The sequence below is a fragment of the Trichosurus vulpecula genome, chromosome 7, assembly GCF_011100635.1.
Source record: "Trichosurus vulpecula isolate mTriVul1 chromosome 7, mTriVul1.pri, whole genome shotgun sequence".
Lineage (NCBI taxonomy): Eukaryota > Metazoa > Chordata > Mammalia > Diprotodontia > Phalangeridae > Trichosurus > Trichosurus vulpecula.
The window spans coordinates 87,288,538-87,306,937 of NC_050579.1; the positions used below are offsets into that span (position 1 = coordinate 87,288,538).

At 37.6% G+C, this 18,400-nt stretch overlaps 1 protein-coding gene across 1 annotated transcript in view; it reads left to right on the forward strand.

Moving 5' to 3' along the window:
- The window catches only part of RPS6KA2 (ribosomal protein S6 kinase A2), a 284,003-nt gene that overhangs the window by 115,327 nt on the left and 150,276 nt on the right, over nt 1-18,400 (forward strand). Inside the window, exon 2 of the mRNA XM_036767616.1 lies at nt 8,637-8,753. Within this exon, the coding sequence (XP_036623511.1) occupies nt 8,637-8,753 (117 nt within the window). The remainder of the gene's footprint in view (nt 1-8,636; nt 8,754-18,400) is intronic.

The window sequence follows — 18,400 nt, forward strand, 5'->3', positions numbered from 1 at the left end:
GCTAACAGATGGTTCCTGCACTCTCTAGGAAATGTTTTGGGTTGTTGTGTGTATATATTTTTCCCCAGTGGATTCAGCTCTAAAAGTCAGATAATGAGTGTGTTTTTCTATCTCTGGTAGGCAAGAAGTTACTGAATGTGCATCTCTCCATTTCACAAAAGTAAAAGGAGGGGAGAGGAGGGAGATTACTTCTGCATAGTAGATGATGGTTCAATCAGGAAAAATTAGGGACATATACTATATAGATTATCACAAGGAAGATAGATAGATGGATAGATAGATAGTTGAATGGATGGATGGATAGATGGATGGAAGGGTGGGTGGGTGGATGGATGGATGGATAGATAGAGAGATGGAGAGATAGTTGGATAGATGGATGGGTGAATGGATGGGTGAGGGATGGATGGTTGGATGGATGTATGGATGGATCGGTGGATGGATAGAGGGGTGGGTGGATGGAGAGAGGGAAAGAGGGAGGGGTGGGGGAGAGGGGGAGAGGGGTGGGGAGAGGGAGAGGGAGAGGGAGAGAGAGAGAGAGAGAGAGAGAGAGAGATATGGATGGTTGGATGGATGCATAGATGTATGTATGGATGGATCAGTGGATGGATAGAGGGGTGGGTGGATGGAGGCAGGGGAGGAAAGAGATAGGTAGATAGGTAGATAAGTAGATAGATTTCAGAAACTTAAGGGGACATTGAATTATCAAAAAGATCATACTGCTAGTGAAAAGGAATGTTGAAATAGTTTTAGTAAGATAGTAAGTCTTCCACAGCTTGAGTTCATTAGGAAATGAGATGAAGGGTGAGGAAGTAGACTACTGCCCAAATCCTTTATCCAATAATCTCAGGTATGTTTGACCCAGGGTTTTTCTGATTGCACTAACTGAAATATTAGTAAAGGAAACTGTTGCAGGTGCTCAGCATTTCAGAAGCACTTAGAATAAGGTAGTTGGAAATTTTAAAGTAAATGTTCAAATAACAATTTTGGAATATATTACGCTCACTCACACAATGGTACTACTTATACGTTAAAAAGAAACTTTGAAACACTACTGTCTTGAGTAATATTCAAAGTGGATATTCACCTAGAGGTGCATACTTACCTTGTTGACTTGTCCTAGAAAAACCACATGGTAATCAATTCTAATGTCATCCATTTCCAGCTGGGGAAATCAGAAGAGGCTTCCTGAGTTTTAGAGGAGGCTAACAAATCTAAGAGGAAGAGATGAAGATGAAGTGCTTTCCAGACATAGGGGGATAGCCTATACAAGGGCGCAGTGAAAGATGGAGTGTAGTATGTAATGGCTTTCAATTGCAAACAGAGAAATTTGTATTTTATCCTAGGAGGCTGTGTGACCCTGGGCCAGTCATTTAACCTCAGTTTCCTATAAAACTGTAAAATGGGAATGATACCTCCAAAGGTTGTTGTTAGCATTAGGCAGCCAATGGATCTTCTCAACTAAGGGAGTGATATGATCATACACCTGCTTTGGAAATACCATTTTGACCATTGTGGAATATGGATTGGAAAGTGAAGATACTAGATACAAAGAAAACAATTAGGTGGAAATTGTGATAGTACAAGCAGAAAGTGATGAAGGCATGAATTAGGGAGTGGTCATGGAAATGAATAGGAGACAAATATTAAGGGATATTGTAAAAGCAGAATTGACAAGACTTGAGTGGAGTGAAAATGAATATCTAAGATTGATTCTGAGACTGTGAATCTGGGTGACTAGATGGATGGTGGTGCTCATGACAAAAACAGAAAAATTAAGAAAAGTTTTGGGTTTGGGGTAAATATAATTTTATAAACATAGGATCATAGATACAGAACTGGAAAGGACCTCATAGGTCATCTAATCTAGCCCTTTTATTTTACAGACAAGGAAACTGAGGCCCCAAGAACATAAGTGACTTTCCCAATGCTGAGGAAGTCTATACCCGAAGCAGGATTTTGAATCCAAATTTTCTGACTCCAGAGCTACTCTTCATTCTAATGTATTAGGAAATCCGTTGGGAAATGTCCAATAGGCAGGTGGCGATTAGGATGGAACTCAGAAAAGAGAGATTCAAGAGTGCCCTGGGGGACCAGGGGATTAAAAGACAGGCTCACATTGTGTGTGTCAGAGGTGGGCCAAGGCCATTCCAACATTGAGGCGGGGTCGCAATCTGCTGTGCCGGAGTAGAATCAATCATAGATGGGAGATGGGGCAAGTATTCTCCAGCTCATTTAGTCCAATCTCTTAGTTAACAGATGAGGAAAAATGTGGTCTAGCAAGTCTGAATAACTTGTTCAAGTTCTCATCATCAAGAGAAAGCAGAAAAAAACCTTCTCAAGAGGGAGAAAAGATCTTCTAGGTCTAGTCTAGAACAAGGCTTTGTAAGGATATCTGAATGCTATTTACTTCTTATAGATGGAAATCCACCAATCATGCTAAAGAATGGAATCTTCTGGTATAAAAGAACATACCTGAGCATGACCTCTTTCCTCTTTTAATTCTTTATTCTTCTCATCTGAGTGAATACATGTCAGGATCTGCGACTTTACCAATTCTGAGTATTTCCCAAAGTAGATACAAGGCACGTTTCTGAGCTAGAAGGGACCTTAGCAATCCCAATCCAACCACTGCTTTTTACAGCTGAGGAAAGTAAGGCCCAGAAGAAGAAAGTGCCAGGCAGTTTGCAGAACCAAGACTAAAATCCTGACTCATAGGCCAGTGCTCCTTCAGTGGTCCTACGGGGTACCTGACCTGTGGTAGAGCCTTCCAAATTCATATGGGATTGATCAGCCGCAGCAGACCAGGCTGTACTCTGACCCCAATATCATGATGTCATTGGTCCTCTTTGAAAATGAAGGATGACTAACAGTGGGTCACTTTCAAAGAAGTACTGTACAACTACCCAAAAACTGATTTAAGCTAAAATGAAAGTATTATACTGAACTTTACACTTTGAATGGGACCCATTCATGTTCTTTTGTTGTATTGCTAACTAAAACTCTTTGAAATTAAATGTTCTCTTTATTATAAAAGAGAAGATAATAGTATTCTGCTATGCCAAGGGGGGTAACAGATTTTTATATTTTAGGAAATTATATTAGGAGCGAGATTTTGATGTGTTTTGTGATAATAGTGGGCCCATGTGTTAGGAGGGGCCCATGTGTGGTGAGGGCTGCCCTTCATGCCAGGAGCATGGGGGTATTGTTGTATGGATTGAAAGGGAGCAGAATAGACATCTCTTATCTTTTCTCCCTTGACCCTTGTCCAAAGGAGGCTTTCATTACTGCCAGGAGGAGAAGTAGGAGGTTGGAGCCAGAGGTCACTCTGCTTCCCTCAGAGAGAGGGTACCAGGCTAGAATTTTATCTGTCTGCTCCCTTAAATATTGTTTATTTAGGTGATATGGTCAGGTTCAATCTAATTTCTGATAGCTTTGTCATTACAGGGGGAAAAGGGTCCCCAAGCTTTATATCGAAGGTTTAACTTCTTTCCCACCACATACCAGTTCCACAATAAACATACATAGCAAATAGCAAAGAAGGTCCATTTGTCCAAATCAGTAGCAAAACAGAAGTCAGAGAAGATATACATAGCAGAATATATCAAATATACCAAAAAATAAGTTATCTCATTACCATTGGGAGTGAAATAACCCAGCTCAACCAAGAGAAAGTGTCCTTGATCTCACCCAAGGTGAGACACTCAGAGTCTCTAGTGTAGCAAGCTGGGGACAGGGACATGATAGACATTGCCAGCACCTCTCACATCTTTCCAAAGTTGAGGAGGGTTTGGCCTCTTCCATCTTCTCTCTTGAAGCTAGAAGCCAGAAGCACCCAAAGCAACAAAATTTGAAAAAAGCTGAAGAAAGCTCTAGTACCCTCACCAACTCAGCCCTGTCTGTCAAGCAGGGCAAGACATTCATTGGCTGCTGATAAGGAGAGAATCCCCTACCAATGGCCCTTGGGACAGGGGTTACATTCCTTTAACTGAATACCTTAAAGGTAAGAATATGCACCGGGATTAGAACGTGAACTGTGATGAAAACTTTGTACCTAACCTATAGTTAAAATGTGTGAGGGCACAGCTCGTGAGCGTCTTTGAATACACCTAAAAATTTGAGGGTAGAGGGAGATCCCTATCAGTGGAATACTAACATGGAAGCTTATATTTTCTTTCCCATAGAAGAAGGTCAAGTCAAGCTAAAATTTGTGCTTTCTGGAGCAGTAAAGTAACATGTGAACATTTGTGGAGGTCTCAGTCGTCAAGAGCTGCATTCTACATTTAAACAGAGGCCCAAGAACAAAAATAGTGTCTTGTCAAGGTCATTTTCTGACCCTCTTCAGCCCTTCCGTAAAGCAAAATGCACCCATGTCATAGCAGAAGGAAGGAAGCAAGGAAGAAGAAAGGAGGGAGGAAGGAGGGAGGGAGGAAGAAAGGAAGAAAGGAAGGGAATTACTATTATGTAGAGGCAGCTAGGTGGTTCAGTGAGAGTGTTGGACCTGGAGTTGGGAAGTCCTGGATTCAAATCTAGCTCAGACACTTGCTAGCCAAATGACCCAGATCAAGTCACTTAACCCTTATTTGCCTTAGTTGCCTCATCTATAAAATGGGGATAATGATAGCACCTACTTCCCAGGGTTATGTGGAAATCAAAGGAGATTATAATTGTAAAACCCTTAGCATGGTACCTGGCACATATGCAAAGGAGCTATGACTTGGCACTGTACTAAGCGCTTTACAAATATTGTCTCCTTTGGTCCTCACAACAACTTTGGGCAGTGTTATCTCCACTTTACAGTTGAGGATCCTGAGGTTAAGTGACTTACCCAGGATCACACAGCTAGCAAGTAGATGAGGCCATATTTGAAATCAGGCTTTCCGGATTCCAGCTGGGGCAGTGTGCTCCTCGTTCCATCTGGCTGCTTCCCCTGCTAACTGATGCTTCTCTTGGTGGTTCTGTGATTGTTGCAGAATCGTGAAATCATGGGACTTCTGAGTTAGAAGGGACTTTAGTGGGAATGTTCCCCTTAAAAGGGACCTTCAATTCTTCTCTTCCGTACCCCACCTCCCCAGACTACTCCCTGTATTACTACCAGGAACTGACTCCATTCTACCTGCTGGAGACTCTCAGGAATGTGAGATGTAATGAATTCATCATACTAGGACATTTTCAACAATACGTGAAAAATTTGAATTATTATCATTTTTATAATCAATTCCATTTTCCATACAACTGTGTATCCCCAAAGCTCTTTTAGTGAAGAAACTCTTGATTCTGAATTATTTATATACGTGAAATACCATCAATAGAGTATGTTAATGGATCTATTGAAGTATTATTGCATTAGCAGAGAAAAGACATTTTGTATTATTGTTTAGTTTTGTTTTTTAAATAGCAGAGGCTTAAATAACAGAAGTTCCAATATTGTAGAAGCAAGGATGAATGGAAAGAAAAAAATATTACAGCATAATTTGTTAAATTGAAGATCTATCCCAGTGTGATACTGCTTTTTTTTAACTTTAGCACTGGAAAAAGCTTTTTCAGTAGGAAAGCTAGCTTCCTTAGGCAGCATCCTCTGCTTCTAAACAACTTGGAGACTGATTTAATCAAGTTTCCTTTGTAGGCCACATTACAGATAGCATACACAAACTCCTGCTGATCTCTGTATGACTGCCTCTCTCCCCATTGGGAAACTAAGACTGACAATCAAGTGCAAATAGCCCCTAGGGGTAAGAAATTAATGTTCAAGCAAATTCAGAAAGCTAGAGGAGAAAAAAGGCTTAAAATGTGGAAATGTATTATTCTATCATAAGCATGGTAAAATATGTATTACAGAAATATATGTGACGCGTAAGAATTTTTTATCCATTAATTGTCTTCACAATTACTTCTTAGACTCTTTTCTAAATACCTATAATTTTCATTAAAAAGAGAAAAACAAAACAGAAAGACTAATCATTTATTTCCTTTTCCAAATGTAAAAGCCTCAAGTTTCATACTTATGGTGGTTCTATGGTTCTGTTATGTGCTTTGAAGCAAGAAAATATAACTTGTGATTTTAAGAACTGAAAAAAAACTCTTACATTTCATTCCTTACTATAAGCTACTGGTATACCTTATGATCAACTAAATAAGCACTTTCCTAAGGGACTACTGTGTGGCTAGCACTGGTAGGCACTGGAGAAGATAGGCCAAAAAAGGAAGTAATCCCTAACTTCAAGGAGTGAATATCCTGTTGAAGGCAAAACAATAGATATACAGATAAGTAAATACCATGTGATTGGTGGGGGGGTGGGGGGTGGGAACTAAGACGAAATGAGAAAATCCATTAGGGTCTATGGCAGGAAGTGCCATGATTAAATTAATAAATTAATTAAGAATTTAATAGAAATAAATTAATAAATTTAATTGGGCTAAATTTTGGTTAGAGTTGTAGATTCCAAGAAGTGAAAGTGGGGGGAGGCAACATTCATGGGGAATAGCAAATAAGATAGTCTGATTGGACCATACAGTTATCCCTTCCACATGACGACTTTCCCCACTGCAGTTTTGATAGATCACAGGTTGACATTAGAAATTAAATGGGAGTTTTGGGGGAGTTTTGCTGGAGCTGTCGATGATACATGAAGGCCAGCAGATGACAAACAAAAGTTTAGAAACTCAGAAATGCATAAAATATATGGATAGTATTGTATAATATCAACATATATTATCTTTTAATACTACAGATATACAAAATTTCTATTTTAAAGTTTAAATATCACCAAATACTTAACCCAAATTTTACAGTAAGGTACTGTAAATACCTCATAAAAGAAAAAGAAAAAATTCAGACTCCTTTCTGCTGTGAAAGGAGGGCCAGAAAATTTTATGCAGATTTTCCAGATTGCAGGGCACTGCACCCCTGACCCACGTGATGTGGAAGGGTAAACTGTAGTATGTGTCAGTCTGGAAGTCAGTCTGGAAAGGCAGGTGGGAGCCAGATTGTAAAGGGCTCTAAATGACAAACAGAGAAGTTTGTATTTGATTTACAGGGAATTGGGACCTGTTGAAGTTTCTTAAGTGGAATAATGGCATGTATGGTCAGACCTATGCTTTGGGAATATTAGTCTGGCAGTTGTGTGGAGGATGGACTGGAGAAAGAAGAAATGAGAGGCAGAAAGGGAGACCAAAAAGGGGGTTATTATTCTGTGTTTTTCTATTATTTCTCTGATACTTAAAAGGATATAAAACATAAGCCTCTGTACTGGGCTTTTACCTAGAGCGACCCTCCTTAGCTTTTGTTGCAAGTTTTGCTGTATTCTAGGCTTCACTTCACTCACTGACCCAAGTGAAGCTTGTATTTGTTACTCCATTCAATATATCTGTGGGAGCGATATCAGGGCTTTCAGCAGATTTCAATCAAGCTTCTTAGCTGCAATTGGTGAATGACTTTGCAAGTTGTCTTTCATGGAGCCTGGCTTATTTTATTACAAAAAAAATGGTTGTTTACAAATTTAAACACTTTATACAAATCAAATACCCTTCTTCATAATCTTCTTAAGCAAAATTTCTTAACCTTTTTTGAAGTACCTTTTTTTTCCACCAACAATCAACCACAGCTTGTTGAGAAAAGATTATTTGTAAGATTGTTTTTGGAATTTTTCCTATGAATATTAATGTAGAGCAAGCAAGAGTTAGGGAAAAGGAGAAATTTTAGGCAATTAGCTTCTCCCACCTACCACAGTCTCACAGCCTCAGTCCAAATCAGTCAAAATAGCCCCTGGATTTCATTGATACTGGGCAAAAAACTATTTTTGAAATCTGGGGGGCAGGGCCTTCATACTTCTGTCTATGCTATTGTTTGTAGAAGATAACCCCAACCAGAATTTATATGTTATTTGGGATTTGCCTCGGTGGCTCCAAGAATCTCTTTTGTTATCCTATCAGTATAAAAAAAATGTTAAACCCTCAATAGGCAATCAAATAAAATGCAAATAACAGGGATAAATATTAAGTCCTACACCTGTGTTTTAAGAAATCAACTGCTAATTTATAGGATGAAAGAGGCATGACTAGGAAGATGAATGGAGTAAATAAAAATATTGTGAGGACTGGCTTTTCAAAGCATGTTAGGTATCACTTAAGAGTGTTGCTATTCTTGTTACTTTCAATGCCTACCAGTGGGTACTGCCCACACAGAAGTGGCTCAAAATTTTTTATAATAAAATAATGATTTTTAGGAAGGAAAGTCTGAAAGTTGTATAGTTCATGAGGTGATTGGATGCTTTTCCCATGAAGTAGAACATTGATGATGGCAGTTTTTGAAACAACAAAGAGGAAAGTTCTAGAATATGTTAGCAGCTGTAATGGAGAAAAACACACAGGTTGGGGGGAACATGAATATGTACATATTAAAAAAATTAAGAGACAAGGTAGCTGATAAAAACTGAGGTGATCAGCTCATAATCAGTAATAATTTGCTTCTATGTTTTAAGGCTAAGATTCATTGTCTTTTCCTACCAGCAAATTCTGTTTCTTAAGTAAGGAAAGAATTTGTTTTTCCTTACTTCATTTTGAATGCAATATGTTGTGCTAAAATGATAATAAAACTAGTTTGTTTTATTTATAATACATGTTCCCCTTCTGTCTTGTAGGAAGAAGGCATTGTGAAGGAAATCGATATCAGTCATCATGTAAAAGAAGGATTTGAAAAGGCAGACCCTTCCCAATTCGAGCTCCTGAAAGTTTTAGGGCAAGGTTCCTATGGAAAGGTAAGTTAAAGATGTCTTGGATATTGCAGAGATTTTCTATAAAGCTGACAAGGTTCCACAGGAACATAATAGAAATATTGTGTGGTTCTTACTGTTGGTACTGTTAATAAGCACATATTAAATTGATATTATTTGGAGTCTATACACATAAAGTTATGGTTAAGGGTTTTGAGGGGGGGTTGGTTTATTTGATTTGTTTGTCTGAGAGTCTTATAATGCCCCCAAAAAGAGTTCCTTTTTATGTTCTTCTCACTGATATTAAAGGGAGGGAAACTTTTGAAAGACAACATGTAACATGTGGTTTATTTCAGGATTTGTTGGGATTCTTAAATTCAGGATGAGCTGATGAAAAACAGGGAGGAATTCACAAAATCACTGCTTTGTCTAAGACCATTTTTCTTCCCCAAAAAACTCATGATTTCTTTTATCAATTGCCTGTGCTGATGATACCTTTAGTAGACATCCACTATTTTACAGGGTTCCTTTTTTTCTCTCTTTTTCTTTCCCTATTTCTGGCCAGAGTTTTCAATTTGTTCTCAAGGTTTTCTAACTGAGTTGTAAAAACAAAGAGATGAGTCAAGATTATCATTTTTTTCTGTAGAATCATAGGATTTTTTTATATGAAAGGAACGTCTGTGACTCACCAGTCCAACCAATACCTGAAAAAGAATCCCAAATAAAGCACACACAAATGGTCACCCAGCCTTTGCTGGAAGAGTGCCAGCAATAGTCTCCATCATTCCCAGAGTCAGCCCATTCCACATTTGTATATCTCTAATTGTTAGGAAGTAATTCCTTAGGAATTTAGACTTGACTCAAGCCTAAATTTGCCTCTTTAGGTTAGAGTTTCAAAGAACATCTGAGACCATCTAGTCCAGTTTTATCCTTTTCATAGATGAAAAAACTGAGGACTAGGAAGGTTAAGTAATGTGCCCTAAGTCACATAGGTAAGGCCAGAGCCTATGTCCTCTGACTCCAGATCCATTGGTCTCATTGCTCCTATATCTCTGCCTTCAGAGCCAAGCAAAACATGTATAATCTTATTTCCATATGATAGCTCTTCAGATGCTTAAGGATAGTTATCATGATTTCCTAAAGTTTTCACTTCTCAAACTAAACATCTGTAGTTCATTTAAACAATTCTCAAATGGCATGAACTTGAGGTCCTTTTCCATAGTGGTTACCTCCCTTCACATGCTTATTCTGTGTCCCTTATCCCTGCTCTCATCTTCTATACTTTGGATGAACAGGAAAGGAAAAATAAGCAGTGACCCACAACTCCTATAAACTCTCTTGAGTCCTCTGGAATCATGAGAGTTTTCTGTTTGGTATAAACTGACCATATCTGACCATATTACTGGTTCAACTCAACTCACCTAGAAATTGCTTGCGACTAATCAGAACCCCTAGCTAGCAAGCCTTTAGACCTTTCCCATCTATTTGGATATCATCCTCTCCTGTAAAACTTCCCCAAATAGATGACGTGGGTAGAACAAAAGCCACACCATTTTCTTTGATTCACACTGATGACCATTTAGATCCCCAGGATAAGCCTGTGAGTTGGCCATGGTCCTGAAACTATATACCAAGAGTATGTATTATGGTGACTAGCTTATTTGTACAGTGACCAGCAACCTAGTTGATAATTAAGGAGAGGAGAGAGTAATTGTATAGCTATGGCATCACCTCCAGCCATTTTATCATTTACAAAAACAAGAAAAAGTAAGTCAACGGGTGGTGTTTTTGGGGGGAGGGAGATTCTTTAGTCATTTATAAAACTTAATGTAAAACCTTTTCTCATGTAGATCTAAAGTGACCAGTACTAGAGAGAAAGTGGCATTTAATGGTGAGATTTAAATATTGGAACCATATGATTCTGACCTGCTCCGAAGTCATTTATACTATGCGTTCCTCAGCTGTGTCATCAGCCATTCTCCAGAATACAACAGACAGAATTACTGTTGCAAGAGATCATGATTGAGATACCATTATTGATACTGAAATTATTTTCATGAAACTGTAGCCTAAGGAATCCTTTGGAGTTAGGGTAGGACTACTTCTATTTCTAATTACTAACTTCTAGATGGATGGTCTAAAAGCAATTGTTTTCCTTCTTCACACAGTATTGACCTAGGGTAAGCAGATACTAGGGTTTTTGTCCTCTGGTACTTGCTCTCAGGATTTTGTCTTATTGGAAATACATATTGGTGGGATGAGCCAGTTTTCTCAGGAGAGCCAGTGGGGCCTCAAGTGTCCACAGGCTTTAGTTACATAAGTGGCCCTTCTTGATGAAATAGCATTCTAGAGTTTGGGCAGCCTTATACTGTGCAGCTGTGAAGGTTATTTCCTGTCAGGAACTGAAAAAAAAAAAAACAACAACAGGTGTCTAGAATAGTGCCATGTCCGTGCTCAGTAGACTGTCAGTAAATGCTTTTCAATTATGGTGACAGGTGGGGCCATGGAACATCTAAAATGTCCCTAGAGACCTATTCATGTGTCGTATTGCCCTGTGTACATCCTGGGTATAGATCCTTTGTAGCCTTCTGTCAGACTGACAGCTGGCAACAAATGGATTTCTGGGACATATGGACCTTAAATAAACTACATATCTTAGGGCTCCCTATCATAAGTATAGTAAGACTACTGACTTTGCAAAATTGCTATTCTTAAACATGTGTCTTTCTTCATAGAACTTTGATGTGACAAAACCAGAATTGGCCCCTGTTGTTTGAATTGCAGTATAGAGGTTATGTTAATATTGTGTCTAATCTCTTTTGAGCTACACAGTTATATTTTCTGGCACATTTATCCAGTGGCATGTGTTTTTCTTTTGCCATAACAACAACAAACATCTGTTAAATACTCTATTCCAGGTACTGTGTGCTAAATAAACACCAAGGATACAAATATAAGCAAAAAGAAAGACGTTCCTTACCCTCAATGGGGCTTGCATTTTAATGGGGGAAGATAAAACATAAAAGGGAGGTCAAAAGGGCGTTAAAAATACACTCATGGGTGCATGATGGCAATGTCTGGAGAATAAAAAGTGGCTGGTCTGGTCCTTTCTTCAAAATGGAAGTGTCAGGAATAACTCATCGACGGGATCAAAGCACGGAGGGATAAATCTTTTTTCTCTGGTGGGGTGTGGAATATTTATTTATGTAGAACTATATTTATGGCAATTAAAATAGTCTTTTAAAGTTATCCTCCTCTCAGACAAACAGCCCTTTCTAAGAGAATGGAAGGCTCACTATGGTTGAGGCCATTCCACAAACCGACTGCAGCTTACACTGCCATTTTCAGATGATGTCATAAAAGAGAGGAAAATTTTTTTTTTCTGAGAACAATAAATTAAACAGTACGGAGTTGCTGGGATGAGTCAGCACTTGTTCTTTGCCCTTCAATATCTGTTGTGTCATACCTTACAATGGTACATCCCTTGGCCTGGTGGTTGAAAGGAAAATGAACCCAACCCATTAAATGTGCTTGGAGCATCTTATCGATTGAGCAATCAGCATTCAGTGGTCCAAACATCTACAGAATATCTCATGGATGAGGACAATGAAATGTTTTGATAGGTTTGGTTCTATTAGCCCAGTTACTGAATGATCCTTGTGCTATTAGAGATGTTGCCTTTATCTCAAGGTTGAATCCTATTTAGTGTCTGACGTAAGAAGAGCTTGCAGAGATGCTTTCTGTGCAGAGTAAATATAGGACTAAATCTCGAGAGGATAATTTCCACTTGAATGAATAAAAAAATGCCCTTGAAACTATTGTTGCTTAGGTAGCTGGAACAGTAAGAATGAAGGGAGAGAAAAGGATACTCCCATTGTCCTCTTCTCCATTCCGTAGCATAAAGTGCAGTTTCACTCTTAAAGGAAATTACTTTTTTTAATAGCAACAACTATAACATGGTAAAAAACAAAATGAAGACTCATAAAAGACTTAAAAACCCCAGTCAACATGATAACTAAGCAGGATTCCAGGGGACCAGTGAGGAAGAAGACTACCCATCACCTAACAGAAACATGTTAGGGGGCAGAAAGAGACATCTATTTTTGAACATGACCAATGCAAGAATTTCTTTTGTTCAACTATGTATGTTTTGTTATAAGGACTTTGATATTTCCCCCAGGGTGAGAAATGGAGGGACACTAAATTTTTGATAATTTACATGTCTGTGTGTACACACACATATACTCATACATACATATACATATGTATTTCAATTATAGTATCAAATATATGTATATATATAGACATAGAGATATATGTATATATCTTTGGGTTTTTTTTAAACAGACTCTATAAGGCAAGTATAGTAATGATATTTAATTAAGCCCTAGTGGAATGATACCATGTTCTAGTGGAGGCCTGTAGTTAGGTAGAGTAGCATACAAATTGATGGAACTAAACTGAAGAATAGGGACATACTTTTGTTATTTACAATGAGTATATGCCTTACTGTAAGAAAGCCAACGTATAAAAATCCAAAACTTATGAAATTATTGATGATTGTTACATCAAGAAAAAATATTATTTGCCATGAACCAAAGTCAAGTTATCTCAATTGACTTCCACAATATCACTAATTCCTTTATCTTCGATCCCTCAACTTAATTCAGGCTCTGGTCTGATCTCTTGCACTACCCCTTAATGGGTCTCTCTGTGTACAGCCTCTCTCCCCTTCAATCCATGCTCCACAAAGCTGTCAAAATAATATTCATGAGGTTCAGGTCTGATCAGCAAATTCTTCTGCTCAAGAATCTAGGATCAAATACAAACACGTGTCTGTTGGCCTTTAAAACCCTTTACAATATGGTTTCTCCCTGTACATTCCTCCTTTTCACATACGCAGGCTCCAGGCAAACTGACGCATTTTCAGTTCTCTGTACATAACATTCCAGCTCTAGCATAGTCTGTCCCACTTTCTCTTATTCTTTTTCTCCTTTTCTCTCTTGTTGTTCAGTCACGTCTGACTCTTCATGACTCTGTGGACTATACTGTCCATAGGATTTTCTTGGCAAAGATACTGGAGTGGTTTGTCATTTCCTTCTCAAATGGATTGAGGCGAATAGAGGTTGTGAATTCCCCAGGGTCACACAGCTAGTAAGTATCTGAGGCTGGATTTGAACTCAGATCTTCCTGACTTCAGACCCAGCGCTCTATCCACTGAGCCACCTAGCTTCCCCCAAACCTCTAGTTCCTTTCAAAGCTCAGTTTACCTCCAATTAGAGGCCTTTCTTGATTGGACCCAGTTGTTAATGCTCTGTCTCCTCAATTCTATGCATTTATTTTTGCTTATATTCTATATTTATTTATCGACCTGTTGTTTCACTTTAGTAGCACTTAAACTCTTTAAGGCGAGGGCTATTCCGAGTTTGTCTTTATTCCAAACAAACCTAGAACATAACTGGTGCTTAAATCCTTGTTGAATTTAATTAATTTGAAGTATACATGGAAGAATCTTTCTGTTCATTTGTTTGTTTGCTTTTTAATCACTCACTATTTAACAGAGAGCTGGACAGAAAAGTTGTTGGGAAAGTAAGAGAAACTTGCCAGTAACCATTAGTTTGAAATGTTTATGTTTTTAAAGCATCCCTGTATGTTTAATGTAAGCTAAAGGGAAGACATGGTTCATTTTGAAAAGCAACATAGCTAGTGCACAGAGACCCTCCCGAAGTCAGGAGGACCTGGGTTCAAGTCCTACCTCTGTCATACTCTAGCTATGTGACCCTGGCAAATCACTCTACGTTTCTGTGCCTGAGGCAATTCTCTAGGTTATACCTTACAAAGGAGCTGCTTATCTGTATCACTTAAGGGAGTTTGCAGAAAAGAAACTTCCTACACTGATGAAATCACAGGTCTGAACCATAATAATAATATAATGATAATAATAGTAGTTTCAAGTCTAAATATATGTATTGTATATAACTAACTATAACTATTGTGTAAAGTAATACACAAATGTAATTTTAATCCTGTGTGATCTCCAAAAACCTGAGTTTAAATCCTGTTTCAGATACAGGATCCTAAGCAAGTTATCTGTAAAATAGGAAAAATTATAGTACCTACCTCCCAGGGTTGTTATGAAGATTAAAGGCGTGTAAAATGCTTTGCAAACCTTAAAGTGCTACATAAATGCTGTAAGCTTTTCAGTAGTGTCCAACCTTTCGGGATCCCTTTTGTGGTTTTCTGGGCAAAGATACTGGAGTGGTTTGCCATTTCCTTCTCCAACTCATTTGACAGATGAGGAAACTGAGGCAAACAGCGTTAAGTGACTTGCCCAGGGTCACACAGCTAGGAAGTGACTGAGGTTAGATTTGAACTCAGGTTTTCCTGCCTCCAGGCCAAGTGCTCTATCCACTGTGCCTCCTACCTGCCCTAATAAACCTGAGCTATTATTAGTGCTACTCCTACATTCTTTGAATCCTTTGTGGATTTTTCCCATTTTAATTTTTATCACTCTGTGTCTCAATTCTTTGAAAGCTGTATTTTTTTTTTAACTGCTTGGGCCCAAATCAATGACTTTCTTTTTGTCTTCGGCATTTATACTCTCTTGCTAATCTCTGGGGCCCAAGTCAGAAAGGAACAGGAAACAAGTTGACGAAAACATAAGGAGGTAGAACATTCATAGCTATGCGTGGTCAGATTAGGAACGAAACAGTTAATTCAACTGACATTTATGGAGGGTCTGTTACGTGCTCAGAACCGTACTAGACACTGTAACCATTAAAAGAGAAGTGAGGTTCTGTCTCTGTCTTCAAAGAGCTAACCTAGTTAAAAGGACAAAACATAAATACATCAATCTTTTAAAAAGCAATAACAATGAAGTGGTGTGTTGGATAGTTTAAAGTTTATAAAACACTTTTCTGACAATATCTGTATCAAGCAGATAATGTAACCCTTAATACTCCTACTTTATAGAATATAGAACCAGGGCTCCAAAAGCTTAGACCACTTATGTGAACTACAGAGATAGTTGATATTTGAATCTACTAGTTCTGGGAGAACCAATGTCAAATCCAGTGGTCCTTCTGTTGTACCCTTGTATATAAAGGCATTGTGTGATTAAATTATGCGATTAAATAAAAAAATAAATTGCCCAAAGAATAAGTCCCATGGGAGGAATAAATCCTGTGGGAGTTTAGAGGACAGAGAGATTAGGTGATCCAGAATAATCCAGGAAGATATTCCCTCCCCCATCTCCATTGTCCTTTCCCCCTACATATTTGCTTTTAAACAGGATGTAGAAAACAACTCTTTAAAAAAAAGGTAATAATTTTTTTTAAATTTCCATTTATTTTATTTTTAATTTATGTACTAAAACAAGCATTTACATAGCATAGTATAATTTTTAAAAAGATAATTGCACATGAAACTGCAAATCTATTATGTACAACTTGCTATTCCTTTAAAATATATAATAAAATTATCATGCACATTTCTTTTTTTTTCTTGTACTTTTTTTCTTCCCTCTTCCCCTTTTCCCCTTGCCCTAGAGATAGCAATCATTAGGCACAAGTGTGTGTGTGTGTGTGTGTGTGTGTGTGTGTACAGATATATAATCATTCTATACATCTATTTATCAGTTCTTTCTCTGGCTGTAGGTAGTATCTTCCTTCATATGTCCTTTGTAGTTAATTTGAGAATTTATAATGCAAAATGACTTATTCACTCAAAGTTTTTCTTAAAACAATATTGCCGTTACTTTATACTGTGTTCTTTCGGTTCTGCTCATTTTACTCCTCTTTATTTCATGCAAGTCTATCCATGTTTTTCTAAAATCAACCAGCCTGTCATTTCTTATAGTACATTGGTATTCTATCACAATCATATTCCTCAACTTGTACAGCCATTCCCCAATTGATGGGCATCCTCCTCAGTTTCCAGTTCCTTGACACCACAAAGAGAGCTGCTATAAAGATTTTAGAACATATAGATTCTTTTCCTTTTTCCCTAGTCATCTTAGGAAATAAACCTAGGGGTATTGCCAGGTCAAAGGGTTATAGGCAGTTTAATAACTTGTTGGGCATAATTACAGATTGCTAACATGGTTGGATCGGTTCACAATTCCATCAACAATACATTATTATCCCAATTTTTCTACATCCCCTCCAACATTTGTCACTTTGCCTTCAATCATTTTAGCCAATCTGATAGGTGTAAAATGATATCTCAAGATTATTTTAATTTGTGTTTCTCTAATCAATAATTAATTAGTACACTTTTTCATATGACTAAAAATTGTTCTGATTTCTTTATCTAAAAATTGCCTGTTCTTATCCTTTAAATATTTATCAATTGAGAAATGACCCATATTCTTATGAGAGTGACTTTTAATGGTAGCATTTCAGTTGAGGAATATTTGGGGGTCAGGTAGCCTTTTAGGGCCCTTCAAATAACACATATGTACAGTAAATATTTTCTGTTCTAAGGGGAGGCAGATCACAGTCAGTTTCCTCATTCAGCTTAATTAGTACAATATGAAGATTTGCTTTCTCTAAGCTGATCTCTTTTAGAGGAGACAGTAATTATGTTAATGTCCTCTAAAACAACATAGGATTCCCATTTGACTCATTGGTTTTGGAGGAGACCGCAGACCAACAGCAATCTCCCATTACAGAGAAATAGCTGAAGAGTAGCTAGAGTTAGGCAATTTTGTGGTTGGCAATTTTGCTTATTTTAATTATACATATTAGTGTATGGTGCATTTTAAGATGATATGGTATATAGCCTTGACTGCTTAATATTGTACATTAAACTAATTGCCTAATTCCCTTGCATTGTGGCATTCTGAGTTACTGAAATGACCATTCTAATAATGAAATGTGGAAGCCCATCAAAAGTTGCCTTTATTAGGTGCTAAGGATTGAATGGTTATTTTTGCTAAAATTGCCCAGTGTTGTTTCAAAACAGTTTTCACTACCCAGAGTTTTATTTCCAAATTATTCATATACGAGAGAGGAGGCAAGAGGAGAAAGAAATCCGATGTGTAACACGAATGGGTGGTGATATACCACAGGTCTGATAATGTGAAAGAATGTTATTACTTTCAACTCCATTTGTGGCATTGTGGTTTTTATTAGCTTTTATGCTTTTTGAGTTTTGCAAGGGAGGCCCCACTTGTTTTAAAAAGAATGTCTTTTTTGTTATTAACTTTAGAAAAATAAACAAATCTGAACATTTTCACAGATAAGGTAGAGAAAAAGGGACACTGTCTAGGAAAAAAAAAAGGAGATTGCAAAGTTTAATTACATAATAAATTTAACATGATAGCACCAACACTGACCTGGTTGTCAGTGCTCCTCTCTGCACTTTTTTAGGCCCTCTTCTTTAGGTTTTTTTTTTCAAACATTTCATTGATATGATTTTTTTCTTCATTTTTTTGCATCACTATCATTCCCATGAATTTTTCATTAACAATCTTTTGTTTTCTCTCCCGACCACTAAAAGAAAAGAAAAAGAAAGGCCCTGTAACATATGTATAATTAAGAAAGATAAATTCCCACATTGTGTATATCCAAATTCTTTCTGCATATTAGCTCTCTAAAGAGGTGGACGCCGTTCTTCCTCATCAGTTCCCTGTAATCATGGGGTCATCACATTAATCAAAATTCTTAAGTTTTTAAAAGTTGTTCATTTTT